The sequence below is a fragment of the Pollicipes pollicipes genome, unplaced genomic scaffold (genome assembly GCF_011947565.3).
Source record: "Pollicipes pollicipes isolate AB1234 unplaced genomic scaffold, Ppol_2.1 Scaffold_4881;HRSCAF=5763_pilon_pilon_pilon, whole genome shotgun sequence".
Classification (NCBI taxonomy): Eukaryota; Metazoa; Arthropoda; class Thecostraca; order Pollicipedomorpha; family Pollicipedidae; genus Pollicipes; species Pollicipes pollicipes.
The window spans coordinates 896992-916765 of record NW_023596576.1 but is presented as its reverse complement, the minus strand read 5'-3'; the positions used below and the strand labels follow the sequence as shown (position 1 = coordinate 916765).

Below are 19774 nucleotides of genomic sequence, written 5' to 3'. Positions count from 1 at the left end.
CAGGTATGATGCATACACTCACTTGTAACTATTGGTGTGGCTGTAAGCACGGGTGTCGAATTGTATTCTTTTAAGGGGCCAATGCCCCTCATCCCCCCCCCCCCCCCCGAGACAAAGCAAAGAAGCGTACTAGAACGGGGCTGTACTTCCCTATTCAGTTGGGAGATGCAACTCACTGATGTTATGGGAAATGCAGGTTAAATCAGGAAACAAGCCTGCTTTTAGCGCATTTAGGGTCAGGTTTCCCAGCTCAGTTTTCTCCCCCCCCCCCTCGGACCCAATCCAATTTTGCGAAAGTACGCCCATGTGGTGGAAGTTTATTGACCGTAACAAGTAACGGCTTTACCACACCAGCTTACTTCAGGCCTGGGACTAATGACTCACTTCCCAGCGGGGACAAGCCTTTCATTAGGAGGAGGCCTTTGTCAACCCTGTGCCCTCCCCCGCTATATCAAGACTCTGACTGTACACCCTTGCGCGGGTGAGCTCATTGAGTATCCTGTACGAGTAGGCAAGTATAATGCCATGGCCATTTAACGGCCAGTTCAACTAAAACGCTTTTACAATCAGCCTGCATTGCCTAAGGTAAAGTTACGACAGGAGTTTCCTTTGCCACATGTTCGAACTGAAGCAAATGAGGGTCATTCTCCTTTCAGAGACACAATAGCTTAGAACAGCGACCCCAGAAGTGCAGAGGCTCGCGACGCGTGTTTTTAAACGAGCGGGGAAAAGACGAGTTCAACAGGAGGACATCTACCTACGCGTATTTGGGAGGGCTGATGACATTGTTGTGAAATGATGCGTGGGGAAGCGCCAATGCTTTGTTTTACATTAACTGAAATGCTTATGTTTTATCGATGACATTTTGTTATGTCCAGAGCTTGTGTGCAACCGGGTTGTGGCAGCCGCATTTACTATGTTGCTTGCGCTACTATTGTGAGTACAGAAATAAAGAAACCGTAAAGTATCTAAGCACTAGTTAGAAAGCGAATGCGCAGATTTTACTTCGAATATGGTAGAGAGAGGTGCAACTGCATTCCTTCAGCTTCATCGAACAGGTGCGTTCAGAAAGAAGCTGATGCTAGTTTTCAGGATATATATATATATATATATATATATATATATATATATATATATATATATATATATATATAACGAAGCAACCAGAACATAGGTGGACGACATCTGGCACATTTTTCATATCTGTCCCCTCATGACGACTTCCACAACTCTGCCCCCCGAATCATTGTAAAAATATACACTCATGGCTTTTAAAGAGATTGGTCCATATTTCTATGGGGCTTTGAACTGAAATTGTGTTCATGAAGATGATTTGGTGCGGTTCGCAGTCCTGTCCCTCTTGAGACTTAAACTTTTGTAGTTTCCGAACTGGATGTCTGCCAAAACGGGAGGACGTTTTCGGCGAGAGTATTTAAAGATCACCTTGGCATTTTATGACGTTATAATAATGCCAAACAAATCCTGGCATTCTATCAACTATGCGGTGATCAAGGCCAATAAACATATTGTGAGTGAGTCGCTGGTATCAGGCGTTGGTGAACATGATTTACCGACATGACGGCCGTCAATTAGCTCCCAATCAATGTTGTGCAAGGTACGATAACGTGAGCAAACACAGTCCTGAAGTATAGTGTAAGTAAGCCCTACATATCGTGGTGCATATTTACTAAACAAAGAAATTGTGTTGTCTAGAGCCCTTTTGTATACTTTAACACGCGCTTGGGTGGGGGATCAAGTTGACCCCCTCTCGAAGGTTTTTCCAAAATGGTTTTCGAACGGCGTGGCGCATCCGCGCCAAATTTTGCGTAGCTGTAGACAATTTTTTTAGAAATTTGATCCGAACCCTTTGAACGGATGGATTTCTGGGATCAGCGCCCACGCTAAGCAGTGCTTGTTGTGTGAGCCCTGACCCCTACCATCCGATCGCGCAATTCCAAGCAACGGCAGAATTTAGTGGCGAAAGCTTAACGTGCCGCAATGCTCGGCATGGTCCGTCCTGCCCTCTGACGTCAACTGACCGTTAGTGCGACCGCTGCCACCGGCCGCAGACCATACCTGTCAAGGACAAATAGCGAGCGCATAAAGCGACTCGAACCCACCCCGCCACGGGTGGGTGAATCGGGAGGCAGGCGCTCTAACCAACTGAGCCACCGGGACGGACGGGATGGACGGACAGACGGACAGTTGAATAGCAGATTGTTCTGCATCAAAAATTTAGATTTACCTTGTAAGGTAGCTGATCTATGGCAGGTCAAAATCAGGCCATGGTTTCAGCAAAGCTAATCTCTAGGGAAACGTTCAATATGATGCAACAACGGAGTGTTAGACGAACCCTTTATCTCTGAGATGCTTTCTTAGCCACACAAACATTAAATGAGCAAATTGCACTGACCTAAGGTTAGGTATGAAGGTCAGACCAAGGTCAAAACCAGCCCGTTTTATTACCCAAGGGTATGGGATAGTGCTTGCTGCATGGGATAGTTTTTGGTGCTCATTTCGAATTTATTGATAGCAGGAACCACATCTTACATCTTCCATGGAATTTGTAGCGGTCAAAATAGGTCATTGACCTAAAATGACTTGTGTCAACAGTTTTCCTTTAGGAACACACTGCCTAGCATAATCTTTGTCGCTTATTGGAATGCAAAACTCAGGGCAGTCTTGCGTGAATTTGGTCACCCTAACCTTCAAAAGGTCAAACAAGGTTACTGGGCTCACATGAGCATGTGACCTCTTGCTTAGAAACAGTTATCTAGGTTCTGGAAGCACTTTGGAGACCAGCCTGGAATTCGACCTTGCTTGACCTTATTTGACCCAAATGTCACAATCTAGGAACTGTAAACTTTGACCTAAGTGAGGACATGTACAGGGCAACACACTCTGCAAATTTGGTGTCTCTAGCTTTCTTAGTCCCTGAGATTTCAGGGGGTCAAATTGACCCCCACACGAGCGAAAGATTATCCAGCCGGCCATCCGGGCGCGTGTTTAAGTATATTTATGGTTATAAAAGAGGCTGTTTAATCATATCTGATGTTTGCCTTCACTATACGACATCTATTTTTCTCAATACGGCATCGTTTGATTACGTCATGGAGCGTTTGCATCAGGCCAGGGTTCCTGGCAGACGGGCCATGTCAGAATTGTCACTGAAGCGGACGGGCTGATTCATTTGCAGTACTTCAACCTTCTGAGAGGTGGCTTGTTAACTGGTGCGTGTTTGCTGAACCCTAATATCGTTACGTGTGCGCGTTTTTGACATGTTCTGATAGAAGTGTCGCATTTTTGTTTGGATAATGCATTGTCTACTTGCATTCACGTATTTGGTTACGGCACTACGCTTTAATTATTCGATCCGCAGTTTTATTTCCGTCATAACTAGCATACCCCTGACAATATTTTCCTATTACGTAACACAAAACGTGATGCGTATGAGAAACATGCACTGAACGCCTTAGACTGGTTGAAGGCTAGCTGCTATCTGTTGATGCCAAGAAACGTGCTGATATTTGTCAGGCAATTAAATACTTATATTATACACACACACACACACACACACACACACACACACACACACACACACACACACACACACACACATATATATATATATATATATATATATATATATATATATATATATATATATACAATACAGTAAAAACTGCCTGCCATTTGTCAGGCAGTTGAATAGTTCTAAGATCCCATTTGTTCCGACCTTAAACACTAGATGGATATTGAGGTGGCGGTATCTGCGTGACGTTTCTATATCCTCATGTATTTCTGGATGTCCTTGAAATAGGCAGCGCGAAATAGTCTGACAAGTCTGCGTGCGTCAAGTTCAGGAACAGTAGAGTTTGCAGTTCTATAAAGGGCAAGGCTGTGAATTCAACTGAACGATCTTCGAGCTGACTCTATCAGCTTTAAACTCCATACGAATGTGGAACGATCCTTTTCAACCGGGAGCTTGTGGCTCAGTCGAGCGACTTCACTCAGTGCTCCATGTATCCGTTCTCACGGAAAACAGGATATGCTCGAAAATTTATGCAACGTTTTTCCCACGCGTGCGTAGAATTGATTTCTTAGTAACCAAGGGGCATTCGCAACTGCGATGCCGTATAATCCTGGCAGGCATGAGTTTTCAAGATTTTCCCCGAACATTTTGATAGAATGCAGTTGAAGTAAAAGATGTGAAGTGCAGTTCGGTGGTGTACTTCTCATCTGGTTGTACCGCAAAAATGGAGGCGAGGAATGAAATCAGCACATTTTATGCGGTGTGCTCCAGAGTGGGAGAATATTGGTGTGACGTTTATCTACTTTTGATCGACAAATCTAATCATGAGTGCCGCTTCGAAATGTCGAATGCGCTCAACATAACCAATCTTATTTTGATAACATCACTCAAACACTACATCCTGGCACAGTGAAGGTCGATGATTTTTAGCATGAGAACTCCCAACTCCTCATCCCAAAACACCAAGATTCAGTGCATTTCTGGCTACATAAACTTCCAACACGCGTCAAAGCATCGGCCACTATTTGTTGTTGGACCGACACTGTGGAAGCCCGTTTTCGGGTACCAATTTTTGCCTACTCTTTCCTTCCAGTTATCGACATTTCCATTGATCCCAAGGTTGATTCTATGTTTTTTATGTGGGTTAGACACCATTTTAAGCTGTTCACAAAAAGGTAGTTTCACATCGCCTTTAAATGAGAATGCCGACATCCGTGGAGGAAGCGACTGGTAGGCAGGTTGGTTCAACCTTGCCTGCTTAGCCTACCTTCCTCCCCCAACCGATTTCGTAAAGCCGCAGCTGTGTCCCTGCATAATGCGTATGTGTACAACACACATAACACTGCATATAATTGCGCTCGGACTAAAGCAGGGAACAAAAAAAGACGACGTAAGTTTAACAATGTAAGTAAAACAAGTTGAGATTTATGTCGTTACGTCCATGATTTCATTATAAACATGTAAGGCTAAAACGCTCGATATTCGTGGCCTGGTAGGATCAGTTATCAGCCCAGAAACACAAAACTCATTACCAGTCACGAGTTCTCGATGATCCGAGCGAGCCCATCCTCTCTTCCGCACGTTCTTAGTTTGCAAGCGACAGTGGCGGGGGGGGGGGGGATGGGTCGTAAGGCCTCTCCCCATCAGCCTGCAGTTTTGAAAAACGGTGGCGAATCAGGGCGAGGATTAAATCGGTGTTTGGGCTATCAAGCGAGCTATGAGCTCCTAAGACTTTAAGTGCCAGCATGTACTCCGGAGCATTAAGTCACATCCCCTCTACGGGTACCCGCTACGGTAAGTTCAAAGCAGTCTGGAAAAAAAGTTTTCAAGCCACAGGTAGGTTAATGCTGGGTGAGCTTAAATTCGGGTGCGAGTTGAGAAGGGTCAAATCGTTTTTACGCTTTCATCACGGATGTGGGAAACCGCAGGTCAAAATCATATTTTATGTCTTAAATTTACGCATTATTTGAGAACTTATCTTAAAACTCTGAGTGATTTGTGCTCAGTGGGAATGTGCTCACCAAATACATCTACTATTGTTTTTGGTGTATGTTTTTCACCAGTGTCGTAAAAATCTGAAAGTATTTACTATGCCTCCTTCGATTTCCCCTCATTGCATTGCGCTGGTGTTAGGAGCAATTTTTGTTGGCTGTTCGGCTGACAGAGTGCACTGTGACCCAATAAATGAATCCTCAAATGGACCTTACTATTATGTCTAGCCCTTGGTGGCACTGACGTTGGTCGCATCGTTTCTCATGAGTGTTTTTGCGCCCGTCACGAGGCCAATCTGACAGGCTGAGTTTCTTCATGCCCATTCATCAAGATGAACGGACAAAAGCACAGTTTTGACTTTCAACGTTGAAACATGTCGAGAACAACTCCATACCACTTTTCCCGGCAGCGTATCTTTAAGTGGTATGTAACGTGCTTCCGCTGCATTCCACAGGCTCCTAATTTTGACATGCGCGGAAAATAGGATAAACAGGGGCTAATCATACTCCTCATCGTTCGTCAGGCCCTTTTAGAGGGCCTGAAAAAATGACTCTGGAAGCGTTTTTGCTCTGTCATTATGTACCAATCGTCATTCACGTTAGTGGGGTACCATCGGACTCGGACCATCGGATCATAAAGTACCGAAAGAGGGAAATGACGAATTGGCACATTCAATAAAACGAAGAGGTATCTGAATCGAAAATTTCCTTTTTTTGCATGGCCCTTGCAACAATTCATGGCCCTTCTTCTAAACCGCTATTTCGGGTACTTCCAATGTGGCTCCAAATTAGGCCCCTGTCGCATATTTGCGTGGAAAGGGCCAATGTGAACTTCCTGCCACTCTCTTTTTGAACTAGTTACATAATAACTACTCATTGTAAATAGTATTTGTGACACCCACTTTGCAGATCGAAAATCTCCCACAATTCCCCTCACGCGACACCCATGCACAATCGTAAGCTTTAGAAGTTTCAAAATCGTTAACCATTTGTAGCGTATTATCCACAGATCTGCACACAGCGATCGCATTGTGACAAAATGGTTCAAACGTCATTGACTGATTTGCTCAAACCTATAAAAGAGCATCTCATGTGAAGCGCTGGACAATGCGCTGCCCGGTATATCGAGCCCTTTAAGTCTTTACATTCCCCGGTGCTTCCCTGCTCTTGTTGTAAATTAGGCAACTTTACCCATCGGCATTGCTCGAAATCACTTCGATACATGAATGAAAGTAATACAACACTGTAGCGTTATTCTCACCTAAAGCATCGCAGCTGGGGCCCTCTTCAACGGGGACAATCTGGTTGTAGACGGTGAAGAAGAAGGCGGCGAAGAGCGCAGCAGCGTGCGACATCAGACACTTTCCGTGGATGTTCCTCAGACAAGGCACTAGCATATAAATTGCAAGCATGACGAAGAGGCAGATGGATGACATGATTAGAAGGATCTTTTTCACAATTTCCATCAGTTCTGCTTCTTTGTCATGTGGCTGGCAGCAAAAGGCTAATGTATGTCCAGGAGAGTTCAAGCTTGCGGGCAGGTTTTGGATACTCCCGGAATCGATGCAGCACCGGTGAACCCCGAAAGTATATACAGTTCCATTCACACGCAACCCTCCGTTTTTCTGTAGCAATGGAGTTGCCGATCTTGATCCGTTAAATACGTGAATTTCGCCGTCATCACAGTTAATCTGGCCATACAAAACCTTATGAGCCACCTGACCACGGAACAGGCGCTCGCCCTCATAGAATGTCGGCTTCCATCGCAGGGTCGTGGGGACGCACTGGGAGTTGTGGAGACGAAAACCAGCTGCACAGCACTTCTGGACACAAACCTCATCTGTGCAGTGAGCTTCAAGCTGTTTTGGGGTGCGCTGTTTTGGCATGGTATGGCACACGGTGGCGAAAGGCTGGGGTGCCGATGTGGGATTGCGGAGATCATCCAAACAAAACAGGCCTGGCTTGATTGACAAATTGTATCTAGCGAGCAAGATATTGCCGTTTGACATCAAGAAGAATGCATCTTTTGATGCACTGGGTATAAGAAACTGCATGCTGGTGCCATTCGGACATTTAAATTTTCCTGGATCGGAAATGTTGGTCTTCTCGGCTGGCAACTGAGCCAGCTGAGTCGGATAGCTGTGAATCACGGCAGGCCGCCAAGGCGAGGACCGGTTCACGCAGACGAGGGCGTCCTTAGACACACCCATCATTTGGTCAGGCGGACAGCACTTCCGGACGGAGACACTTGGCACGCTGTCGATGCTGGGCAGACCTGCCACCTGCGGCACCGAGATCTTCACGCAGCTGCGCACGCTCTCGAGGATCTGATCATTAACCTCCAGGTTGAAGAAGCAATAGTTGAACCCCAGCGCAAAGGTGTTTTCAGCAGTTTGCACCTCCAGCTCCCCAGACGAACTTAACAGATACTTGGTGCTTTCATCTATGTGGAAACTGAGTGTTTTCAGTTGATAGCCAAATTTGCACTCCTGGATAAATCCTCCGATAATTTCGAGATTTGCAGTTGTCGTTTGATTGAGGAAGGTCGGCGCCCAATCTGTCGAACTGGGTGCACATTTTCGGCTTATTACATTTTCTCCCTTCTCACAGCAGGTCCGCACGCAGAACTCAGCTCTTGAACCCTGGCAGGTGGCGAAGCTGGCGTTGTTCATGGCTTCGAAATGCAGGAGGGTACCGTTCTGGATAACGGCTCGACTGGGCACACACAAGGCGAGCGACAGAGCACATAGCCCAACAGCTGCCGACCGCTTCAGGTGCATCTTCGTCACTAGGTCACACCGCGTGTCTAAAAGTCACTGTGATACTGATTGAAACATCGCCGCCTTCCGTCGCCGATGCGATGCGTTCCAACAATGCCACTGCAGAGTGAAAAGACAGCGAACTCTCCTCCGCCGGGTCCACCTTTTCCGCCAGAGTACGCCGGCAGTCCACCTTATCGCTGGGCGCCTTCCGAGCACACGGGAGCCCCGCACCGCGCGTCTGGGTCTCTAGGTGGTGACTGAGGTTCCGGCCACCAGGTTCGGCTCCGGAGCCGGGACGCTCAAGCCCCTGGTGGCGTCCGGCCGAAAACTCAGCCTACTTTGAAGTGCGCTGGTGTGGTGCACACCATGGCAGGGGCGGCTCGAGCTCGGTGTCACGCGCCCGGTCAGCGGAGCCGCCACCTGCGCCACAGGCACATGTACCAGCGGCGCTGCCTTTATCTGCACGAAGGTCTTACTTATTATCTATGCATGTTGGCACAAAGCTCGATATCGAGCTGAAGTGTCCAGTTCTTTCACGGTCGTCAGTGGCCGGCAATGTGGATAGGACTCCTCCGTCAGGTAGCACGAAGAGCTGCTGGTCCCTTGATTCTACCCAGGGTGGCGGGTTACCGGCTTTGTAATCGTCACGCCGGCGATACAAGACTTGCAAACAAAACCTCTCCGGTCGTATACCGACGTCAGTCTAGACTTGGATGAATGAGTACCGGCGAGAGGTAGGCAAAGCTTCGGTGGTGCTGGACGCGGTCCTAGCTTCCAATGCATGTAACGCCGGTTGATGTCTCTAGTCGCCAGCAGTGTCCCGGTGTTACTGGCCCGACACCGCTTCAGCTATCACCGCCGACCAATCACCGACATCGTCCACTATCACCGCCAGTCAATCACCGACACAGCTCCAGCGATTCAAATCCGGCCGCCAGGAACCTCCTCTGACCCCGCACTCGCCGGTAACAAAACGAGCCCGGTACTGGTTAAGCCACAGGTACTGGTAACATTACCACATAGTTCAGTACGCATTAGTTGTGTTGAAAAAGCTCGCAGTTTCGAAGCTTTGCTGATGATCATGAGCGCAGATTCGAACAAACTTTGAAGCAGAGTCTTCCCGATATTATCAATGCTTACTTGATAGTGCCGATTAACCTTCATCTCTATTAAGACGGATTTACTTCACCATGCGAACTCCCAACTCTGAATGTCGAAAGACCAGGAGTTCTGGGCATTTCCCGCTTGTATCGGACGACAGGGCTTAAAATGCGACGCCTACAAGTTTAGCCGTACCCACCTTTCCGTAGACGTCACATCTTACACTGACCTTGATACAAATATTGGCGCATTGGGGAAAGGCCTATTATTTTATCACTATTGTATTGCATGCCTTCGCTGTAAGGCTGTCTTTCAATGCTTCTAATCGATCCATCAGCATACATTGGCCAGCGCTGCTGGTCTTGCGCAATGACCATCTGGGCCGGGTCCGGACCTGACCGCGTCCACAAATGCCCCGGCAATCATGGCGAAGCTCCCGATGTCTTTCGCAGCATCATCAGCACCCGACCGCAGCAGCCCGTCATGGCCGACCTGGATGGATGAACCACCAGCCGCTCGGTGCCGTCACCAGTGGGGCCGCCGACCAGACCGTCCGAGGACAAGATGCAGGAGGGTGTGATGGCGGTGATAGGCCAAGTGCGGCCGGTTCGCCGAGGACAGGCACGCTGCCGCCGGCCAAGGTCGGCAGCCAGCAGTTTATTTACTGTAGTAAAGACGTGTTTGACTTTGGTGCAACAGCCGTCCGAGATTTCCTCGCGGTGTGGTGACTTCTACAGGTGGTCGGAATTTCTGCTGATGTCTGGTGCCGCGTGGTTTGGATGAGAATATGCAGTGTATTACCACGCTTATCTTGCTTTGGCATGTCTATTCGTGGAACAAAACAGCGTTTCGTAAATTGTTAGATACCTTGGATGATGCAGTATTCTTCAAGTACTTCACCTTTTTTAGAAGAAGAAAAATATCCACCGCGAGCGTTTTACGCGCAGTGCGGCACGGGCTCAACCAGCTCGCGTTAGCAGGATTGCCCGACTTTGAAATCATACAATCCAAACGACATCTTTAGCACCAAAAATAAAGAGCAGGCAATTAACATTATACACTACGTCGTTTCGACCACTGCTACTCACAATGCTCGCATGATTGCCTATCATCTTCAAGAAATAACCATCTGATAACATAATAATTTCGGCCACAAACAGGTCATATGATTTTTAACACGCAGCCGACGATTTATAGCATGTACTAAAAGGGCAACATAAGCACCAAATTACGTACATTCGAGCAATCAAGAAAAGCATCCCAGTTCTTCACATTCGTGTCTCGCATTGATGTTTCCAAACAGACAACACAGAGAAAAACCCAACAATGTCGGCGGAACTGAAGCATTTCCAGCAGTCTTAAAAAACGGACCAAGCCACGGGAACCAAACACCGAAGCCAAGCCAACGTTTTCGGTACGGTACATTGACGTCTATTAGCGCAGTGCATCTCATACACGAGTCCGGATAATGTGATTCACACTTATTAGGACCAAACACATCGTGACGACATTGTCGCTTAAACTACAACACTTGGATTCAATTAATATGACTACTCCGTTTGCCGTGACATGCTGCCATCATGTCGTGCAGAGGGACTGTCGTAGTACCCTCTTAAAGTAGTGCACCTCTTGTACGATTCCAACGAGCAAGGCTTGAAATCGCTCTGACATCTAGAGACATACTCTCCCGAGATAATATGCCAACAGCCACCCTAAGGAAACGGATCAAGCCTCGGGAAACGAAGACTGAAGCAAGGCCAGCGTTTTCGGTACGGTACATATACGTCTGTTAGCGTAGTGCACCTCACACACGAGTCCGGATCATGCGATTCACACCTTTAGAACTGAACACGTCGTGCTGACAATGTCGATGGAACTGCAAGACTTCGGTCCGATGAATAAGACTCATGCATTGCCGTGAGATGCTGCGATCATGTCGTGCAGAGGGACTGTCGTAGCATCCTCTTAAAGTAGTGCACCTCTTGTACAATTCCAACGAGCAAGGCTTGAAATCGCTCTGGCATCCAGAGACATACTCTGCCGAGATATTATGCCAACAGCCACCCTAAGGAAACGGATCACGCCCCGGGAAACGAAGACTCAAGCAAGGCCAGCGTTTCGGTACGGTACATATACGTCTATTAGCGTAGTGCACCTTACACACGAGTCCGGATCATGCGATTCACACTTATTAGGACCAAACACATCTTGCTGACGATGTCGGTGGATATGCCAGACCACGGTCCGATGAATAAGACTCATGCATTGCCGTCAGATGTTGCCATCATTGGCGGACGGACTGCAGTAGCACCCTCTTCAAGTAGTACACCTCTTGTATAATTCCAATTGGCGGGACCTAAAAACCGCTCTGACATCCAAAGACATACTCTACCGAGATAATATGCCAATAAAAATCCTAAGGATACGGACCAAGCCTTGGAACCGAAGACCGAAGCTAGGCCAGCGTTTTCGGTACGGCACATATGCGTCTATTAGCGCAGTGCACCTCATGCACGAGTCCGGATCAGGCGATTCACACTTATGGAAATTAAACACATCGTGCTGACAATGACGGTGGAACTGCGAGACTTCGGTCCGATGAATAATACTGATGCATTGCCGTGAGATGCTGCCATCATGTGCGGACAGGCTGTAGTAGCACCCTCTTAAAGTAGTACACCTCTTGTATGATTCCGATTGGCGAGACCTAAAAACCACTCTAAAAGGCAAAGACACACCCCGCCGAGATAGCATCCCGACACGAACCCTGAGGAACAAAGCCAAGCCCCGGGAACCGAGGACCGAAACAAAGGCAACGGTTTAGGTACGGTACATATACGTGTAGTCGTGCGGTGCACCTGAAACAAGAGCCCTTACAACGCGATTCACACTAAGTAGAAATAAACACATTGTGCCGACAATGTCGGTTGAGCTGCAATGGTTTGATTCAATGAATAAGGCTCATGCACTGTCGTGGGATGTCACCATCATGTGCGGACAGAGTGTAGTAGCACCTTCTTAAAGTAGTGCGCCTCTTGCATAATTCGTTGGCGAGACCTAAAAACGACTTTGTCATCCAAAGACACACTGTACCGAAATAACGTGTCAACAGCAATTCTAAGGGAACGGACCAAGCCCCGGAAACCGAAGACCGAAGCGAGGCCAACGTTTTCGGTACGGTACATATATATTTATAAGCGCAGCGTAACTTATACCATCGTCAGCAAGATGTGTTTAGTCCTAATAAGTGTGAATCGCATGATCCGGACTCGTGTGTGAGGTGTACTACTTGACGTATATGTACCGTACCGAAAACGCTGGCCTTGCTTCAGTCTTCGTTTCCCGGGGCTTGGTCCGTTTGCTTAGCGTGGCTGTTGGCATATTATCTCGGCAGAGTACGTCTTTGGATGTCAGAGTGGTTTCTAGGTCTCGCCAATTGGAATTATACAAGAGGTGTACTACTTGAAGAGGGTGCTACTGCAGTCCGTCCGCCGATGATGGCAACATCTGACGGCAATGCATGAGTCTTATTCATCGGACCGAAGTCTTGCATATCCACCGACATCATCAGCAAGATGTGTTTGGTCCTAATAAGTGTGAATCGCATGATCCGGACTCGTGTATGAAGTGCACTACGCTAACAGACGTATATGTACCGTACCGAAAACGCTGGCCTTGCTTCAGTCTTCGTTTCCCGGGGCTTGGTCCGTTTTCTTAGGGTGGCTGTTGGCATATCATCTCGGCAGAGTATGTCTCTGGATGTCAGAGCGATTTCAGGCCTTGCTCACTGGAATTGTACAAGAGGTGCACTACTTTAAGAGGGTGCTACGACAGTCCCTCTGCACGACATGATGGCGGCATCTCACGGCAATGCATGAGTCCTATTCATCGGACCGACGTCTTGCATTTCCATCGACATTGTCAGCACGACGTGTTTAGTTCTAATAAGTGTGAATCACATTGTCCGGACTCGTGTGTGACGTGCACTACGCTAACAGACGTATATGTACCGTACCAAAAACGCTGGTCTTGCTTCAGCCTTCGTTTCCCGGGGCTTGGTCCGTTTGCTTAGGGTGGCTGTTGGCATATTATCTCGGCAGAGTACGTCTTTGGATGTCAGAGCGGTTTCTAGGTCTCGCCAATTGGAATTATACAAGAGGTGTACTACTTGCAGAGTGTGCTACTGCGGTCCGTCCGCCAATGACGGCAACATCTGACGACAATGCATGAGTCTTATTCATCGGACCAAAGTCTTTCATATCCACCGACATCGTCAGTAAGATGTGTTTAGTCCTAATAAGTGTGAATCGCATCATCCGGACTCGCGTGTGAGGTGCACTACGCTAACAGACGTATATGTACCGTACCGAAAACGCTGGCCTTGCTTCAGTCTTCGTTTCCCGGGGCTTGGTCCGTTTGCTTAGCGTGGCTGTTGGCATATTATCTCGGCAGAGAACGTCTTTGGATGTCAGAGTGGTTTCTAGGTCTCGCCAATTGGAATTATACAAGATGTGTACTACTTGAAGAGGGTGCTACTGCAGTCCGTCCGCCAATGATGGCAACATCTGACGGCAATGCATGAGTCTTATTCATCGGACAGTGGTCTGGCATATCCACCGACATCGTCAGCAAGATGTGTTTGGTCCTAATAAGTGTGAATCGCATGATCCGGACTCGTGTATAAGGTGCACTACGCTAATAGACGTATATGTACCGTACCGAAAACGCTGGCCTTGCTTCAGTCCTCGTTTCCCGGGGCGTGATCCGTTTCCTTAGGGTGGCTGTTGGCATAATATCTCGGCAGAGTATGTCTCTTGACGTCAGAGCGATTTCAAGCCTTGCTCGTTGGAATTGTGCAAGAGGTGCACTACTTTAAGAGGGTGCTACGACAGTCCCTCTGCACGACATGATTGCAGCATCTCACGGCAATGCATGAGTCTTATTCATCGGACCGAAGTCTTGCAGTTCCATCGACATTGTCAGCACGACGTGTTCAGTTCTAAAGGTGTGAATTGCATGATCCGGACTCGTGTGTGACGTGCACTACCCTAACAGACGTATATGTACCGTACCGAAAACGCTGGCCTTGCTTCAGTCTTCGTTTCCCGAGGCTTGATCCGTTTCCTTAGGGTGGCTGTTGGCATATTATCTCGGGAGAGTATGTCTCTAGATGTCAGAGCGATTTCAAGCCTTGCTCGTTGGAATTGTACAGGAGGTGCACTACTTTAAGAGGGTACTACGACAGTCCCTCTGCACGACATGATGGCAGCATGTCACGGCAACGGAGTAGTCATATTAATTGAACCCAAGTGTTGTAGTTTAAGCGACAATGTCGTCACGATGTGTTTGGTCCTAATAAGTGTGAATCACATTATCCGGACTCGTGTATGAGATGCACTGCGCTAATAGACGTCAATGTACCGCACCGAAAACGTTGGCTTGGCTTCGGTGTTTGGTTCCCGTGGCTTGGTCCGTTTTTTAAGACTGCTGGAAATGCTTCAGTTCCGCCGACATTGTTGGGTTTTTCTCTGTGCTGTCTGTTTGGAAACATCAATTCGAGACACGAATGTGAAGAACTGGGGTTCTTTTCTTGATTGCTCGAATGTACGTAATTTGGTGCTTATGTTGCCCTTTTAGTACATACTATAAATAGTCGGCTGTCCGCGTGTTAAAAATCATATAACCTGTTTGTGGCGGAAATTATTATATTATCAGATGGTTATTTCTTGAAGATGATAGGCAATCATGCGAGCATTGTGAGTAGCAGCGGTCGAAACGACGTAGTGAATGATGTTAATTGCCTGCTCATTACTTTTGGTGCTAAAGATGTCGTTTGGATTGTATGATTTCAAAGTCGGGCAATCCTGCTAACGCGAGCTGGTTGAGCCCGTGCCGCACTGCGCGTAAAACGCTCGCGGTGGATATTTTTCTTCTTCCAAAAAAAAAAGGTGAAGTACTTGAAGAAAACCGCAGGCAGGGAATTAACATCATTCACACGGACACGGACAATTTTAAGACCCAAATATGAATCAATTTTATGTTTTCAGCGCCCTGTCTACGGTTTCTGCGGTCGCTGCGGTCGGTAAATTGTATCATCCGCAGGTGTCATCGAGCGGCAGCCATGAGCCTCTCCGTGGTCTTTAAAAAGATATAAACGTTTCGTGCGTGCGGCTATGGGTTCCGTGCTCAAGGTTCGCCTATAACGGAACATGAAGAATGCTCAAAATCACGGAACTAAAAAACAATATTCAAAAGCATATCCGAACAACGTCAAAAAATACGAGCTGGTCTCGAACATGACCGTTGGGGCTCTGGTAGTGTCATGGTAGCACATGTGAGAGTCACGCCACTGATAATATCAGGAACAAAATAACAGCTGGTTTTGCGCTGCCACCATTAGCCTTCAAATTCCGGAACATCCGAAGTATGCAAATTATACTATACATCATACTCTACTTCGAAACATTGGCGAAATTCGTACTTCCCTCAAAAAATCAAAGCGCTGGATGTTTTGTAAATTGGTCCTTTTGACTGGACAGGTAGTAGATAAAGTTGACCTCCAGGTCAATTTATGTGGTCGTTTTGACACCCTTTGTTTTGTTGAATAACGCACGAGAGAAATATCATCTAATACAGAATGGGTGCACTGCTTATATGTATATATATATATATATATATATATATATATATATATATATATATATATATATATATAGCGCTACTTTTGTAGGCATATTCCGACAAATGTGACTCGCGTAGTTGGTGCTGTGATTCGCGAGCACATGGATGGAGCAATCCTAACATGCACTGCTCTACGTCAACGGGCTTTGCCACCGTACTATTTTGAAGGGCAATGAGCCGCACTTTATTTCCAAAGGCGTGAAAACGAAGGCGCGCGGCCGCTCAGCAGCCTGCGTGGAAGACAGGCGCATGACGGAGGATACGGTGGCCCGGCACCCACCCGGCCAAACTCTTGCTCAAGTCGTATTCCCTTCAGTTCGCGGTCAGCTCACATTCTGGAATCATTCAAACGCATCGGTCGAGTGACAGAGCATCGCGATCTGCGATAAGACCGGGAGGGAGCCTGCGTTCCCTCCTCGTGGGAACAGCAAGCAACCAACGTCTGGCGGGGCACGCCGCCCAAGGCGTGAGGACACATGGCGGCCGTCTGTTCGCCACAGATTGAGGGCTGACGGATGGATAAACTGGTCGCGTACATCTAACACACCGTCTAATGCGTGAGGGATAGATCCAAGCTGACCTATAGTCAACAACAGCACAGGGAGAGGAAAAGCCTCGACGCTATTTTACAGAACAGGTAAGCCCGGATAAAACACGGGATCTTTTCCGCAACACGACCTGGCCACGATTTCTCTACGGTTCGGGGATTGGTTCTACCGCTGGGAAAGGGACGAATGAAAGCCATTTGATCACAGGAATCGCCCATCCCTATCCATTACCAATATATGCGGATTCTCTTGTCATTCTCAACATGTGAATTTAGTAAGAAGAGATGCTACCTAAGCTTGTGTCTGCCCGCATTCTCAAAAGCACCGCGCATCCGCCCATCCGCCTACCTTTGTGCACCTACCTCGAACACAGTTGTAATGCTGAAAAGTAATGTCTCTAGTTTTCTTTTTCCGGAATGTAATTACGTAAGTGAAATGGAACATACTGTTATTTAAAGACATAATGTCATGTTCATTTTGTGAAATGTCAACTGTTTTCGCTCCAAGGCCTAAAAATGAATTGAAGAATCATGATGGTGGGCGATGGACCCTCTTTAAATTTAAAAACGCTGGAGGAGTACACGTTGTCGGTTCACCTTAAGCAGAACGCTGAATCTTTGCGTAAGTTCTGATCTGATGAAGAACGAAAGACAGATGTAAATGTTTGGCTCCAGTCACTGCCCGCAGATCTTCTCGCGACGACCTCGCCAAACTGGCTCGATGTCTGTGGACATGCTTGGTCCGTCATAGGGACCACGAGGAAAGAGAAATGTCGGGGAAAAGAGCAACGGTTTAAGGAATGCCCTTGTCTCGGCTTTCATGTCGATATTTTCAACAGTTTGTGAGTGACAAAAATGGAAGTTTTTCTTTTCAACGCTACCTGCTGCTTTCATATATTATATGTGCAGACAAGCTGGTCAGAATGCTCTCCAGTTTAAGCCTTCGTCCCTAGCAGGCAGAGGCGCGACGGCGGTCGTCCATTAGGGTCAGGGTGATCAGCCTATTAGTTGTCCTGCAGTCACCGATTTAAAAGGTCAGCGATCACTAATAAAATAATTAGTAAAAATACTCCCAGTTTTACAGAAAAATTAATTACTTAGAAGCCGCGCTGGAAATTGGGCGTTGGCCACGGTACTATTTTCTTTCAAGGGCGAAAACTGATGGAAATTTGCCAGGTCTGTATCTCAAACATCATGTCCTTGGCAGGCAGCTAGCAGACAAGCTTTTCTGTGGGCAGCGGCCCGTACGGTGTGCATATTTCCAACAACAAAAAAAAGATTCACTAGTTTCAGTTCTGAGCTGTCATTGGCTTCTCAAGACCCGTGCTCCATGGTCTTGGTTTCCGGTTGGTTAGGCTGGCTTCCTGCCTGTTCCAACTCCCTCCTCAGTCAGAGGTAGTTCTTTGCATTTGTCTCCTGTACCACGCGGTTTTTGCACCTAGAATTTCCAGCCCTACTTTGTCTTTACGTGTTCGTAGCCTGCCTATTTGATGACGACTCTGCGCTCTATTGCGCTTGTTAATCAGGGCCTTGAGGTGCTTTGCCATTCACTGCAGCTCGTTTGTCTTGCCTGTGTACCTAATTGCGGGGAAGCACTCTTTATAAGCATCGTGAAATGGCAGTTACAGTCGAGCAGCAGCCTGGTCCATGTTGTTTGTTTTTATTATCCCACCCGTTCCAGAGTATGACGCTACCTCTGGCCGTGGGCTCCAGTTTGCTGCCAGCGTATTCCGATCTGCCCAGCCACCTGTCGGCGGTGTGGCACACTACAAGTATCGAGTGTCGGTATTGGTGGCAGCACGATCGAATCTTTGGCTTTGATTAGACAGATATTTCGGCTAGCAAGGACCGTTTCAGGCCTATGGAATGACGGAAAGTAGATGATGTCGGGGCAAAACTGCATGCAAGTGGAAACCCTCCGCCGAGGCGTGGCCCGCACAGGAAACCTTTTACGGTAATGTGTTCGGTGCTTGGATGGGACCAGGGGGCACTTATGCCCATTCACGGCTGCTGTATGTAGCCTGCCCCGGATAAACGAGACGTCACGAGGATGTAGGACGAAGGAGAGCCAGGAGATAAGATAGATGACGGTCTTATGTGTGGTAGCATAATTAAGGACTGTTCTGCAGTGAGACCCGATCTAATTTATATGAACGAATACGAATACTTAGATTTTGCTCGCCACCAGCTCTGTAATGCAACAGCAGCTTGTCCCACTGAAAAGACATTCAGATGTAAACCTCAATTCATATTAATTTTCTAAATCCGTGTTCTATAAACACTCAAAAACCAACCAAACTGGTTGGTGTTGCACAATTTTTTCCGTTGTAACTGGCGGGCACGCGTGATTCTTTCGGCAGCATCATTTGACCACGCATTCGCTGTGCCAGTAGCGCAGGCGGGGGGACAGGGGGCACATGCCCCCCCTTCCTAGGTTCCAAGGGGCCATTTGGGCCTCTCGGGATCTGGGATTAACGGCCCGATTTGAGGGTCCGAAGACCCCGAAAGGCTGGCCGGAGGTCATATGCAGGTGCTCTGGCCCGCAGGGCCAGGCACTCCAACGTCAGTCAGATGGTCGTGCGCGCTAACCAAGGGCCCACTAAGTCGATAAAGGCCTATATGTCGGTCAGACATCACCAGCAATGCACAGTCTACTCCGTGACGGCATGGGCCTGAAGGCCCATTTCCCAAACAGGGATAAAGTCTGAGTCAGTAATTTACATTAGTCGGGAACCCACAGCCACCAATGGGAGCCCTGCGTTGGCACTGGGCCTTGAGTGGGCCAGAGACAATGTTCGAGGAGGCCAAAAGAGTCTGGAGAGTCAACCAGGTCCGCTGATGAAGGTTCCGATTATGGGTTCTTTGGGCACGAATGGCTGGTTTGAGTTTTATTAATGAGCCACTGTTTGTAAGGACGGGCCCTCAAATGACAGTCAGGGGCACGTTGCACCGAACGAGGACCCCTGGATTGATATGGGTCTATATGTCGGTCGAACACTATCAGTACCGCACAGTCGGCTCCGTGTCGATGTGGGCCTGAGGGCTCACTTTCCAATTAGCTACAAAGCCGAGAGCCAGTAATTTACACTGGTCGGGGCTCCTGTATCTGTCAGGGACCCACAGAGCCTAACAGGGAACTTTGCGTTCGCAAGGATCCCCA

General features: G+C 47.7%; 1 protein-coding gene across 1 annotated transcript; it reads right to left on the bottom strand.

Annotated features, from left to right (window-relative positions):
• Positions 1-5145: 5145 nt before the first annotated feature.
• Positions 5146-8529, bottom strand: LOC119100788 (uncharacterized). The gene has a single exon (XM_037223924.1). The coding sequence runs from the start codon at positions 8301-8303 to the stop codon at positions 6711-6713; it is 1593 nt and encodes a 530-aa protein (XP_037079819.1). The 5' UTR covers positions 8304-8529; the 3' UTR covers positions 5146-6710.
• Between the last annotated feature and the right edge of the window lie 11245 nt (positions 8530-19774).

What these genes read in the sequence shown, in the direction of transcription:
- LOC119100788 (XM_037223924.1), bottom strand. Translation starts at nt 8,303, where the DNA reads ATGCACCTGAAGCGGTCGGCAGCTGTTGGGCTATGTGCTCTGTCGCTC.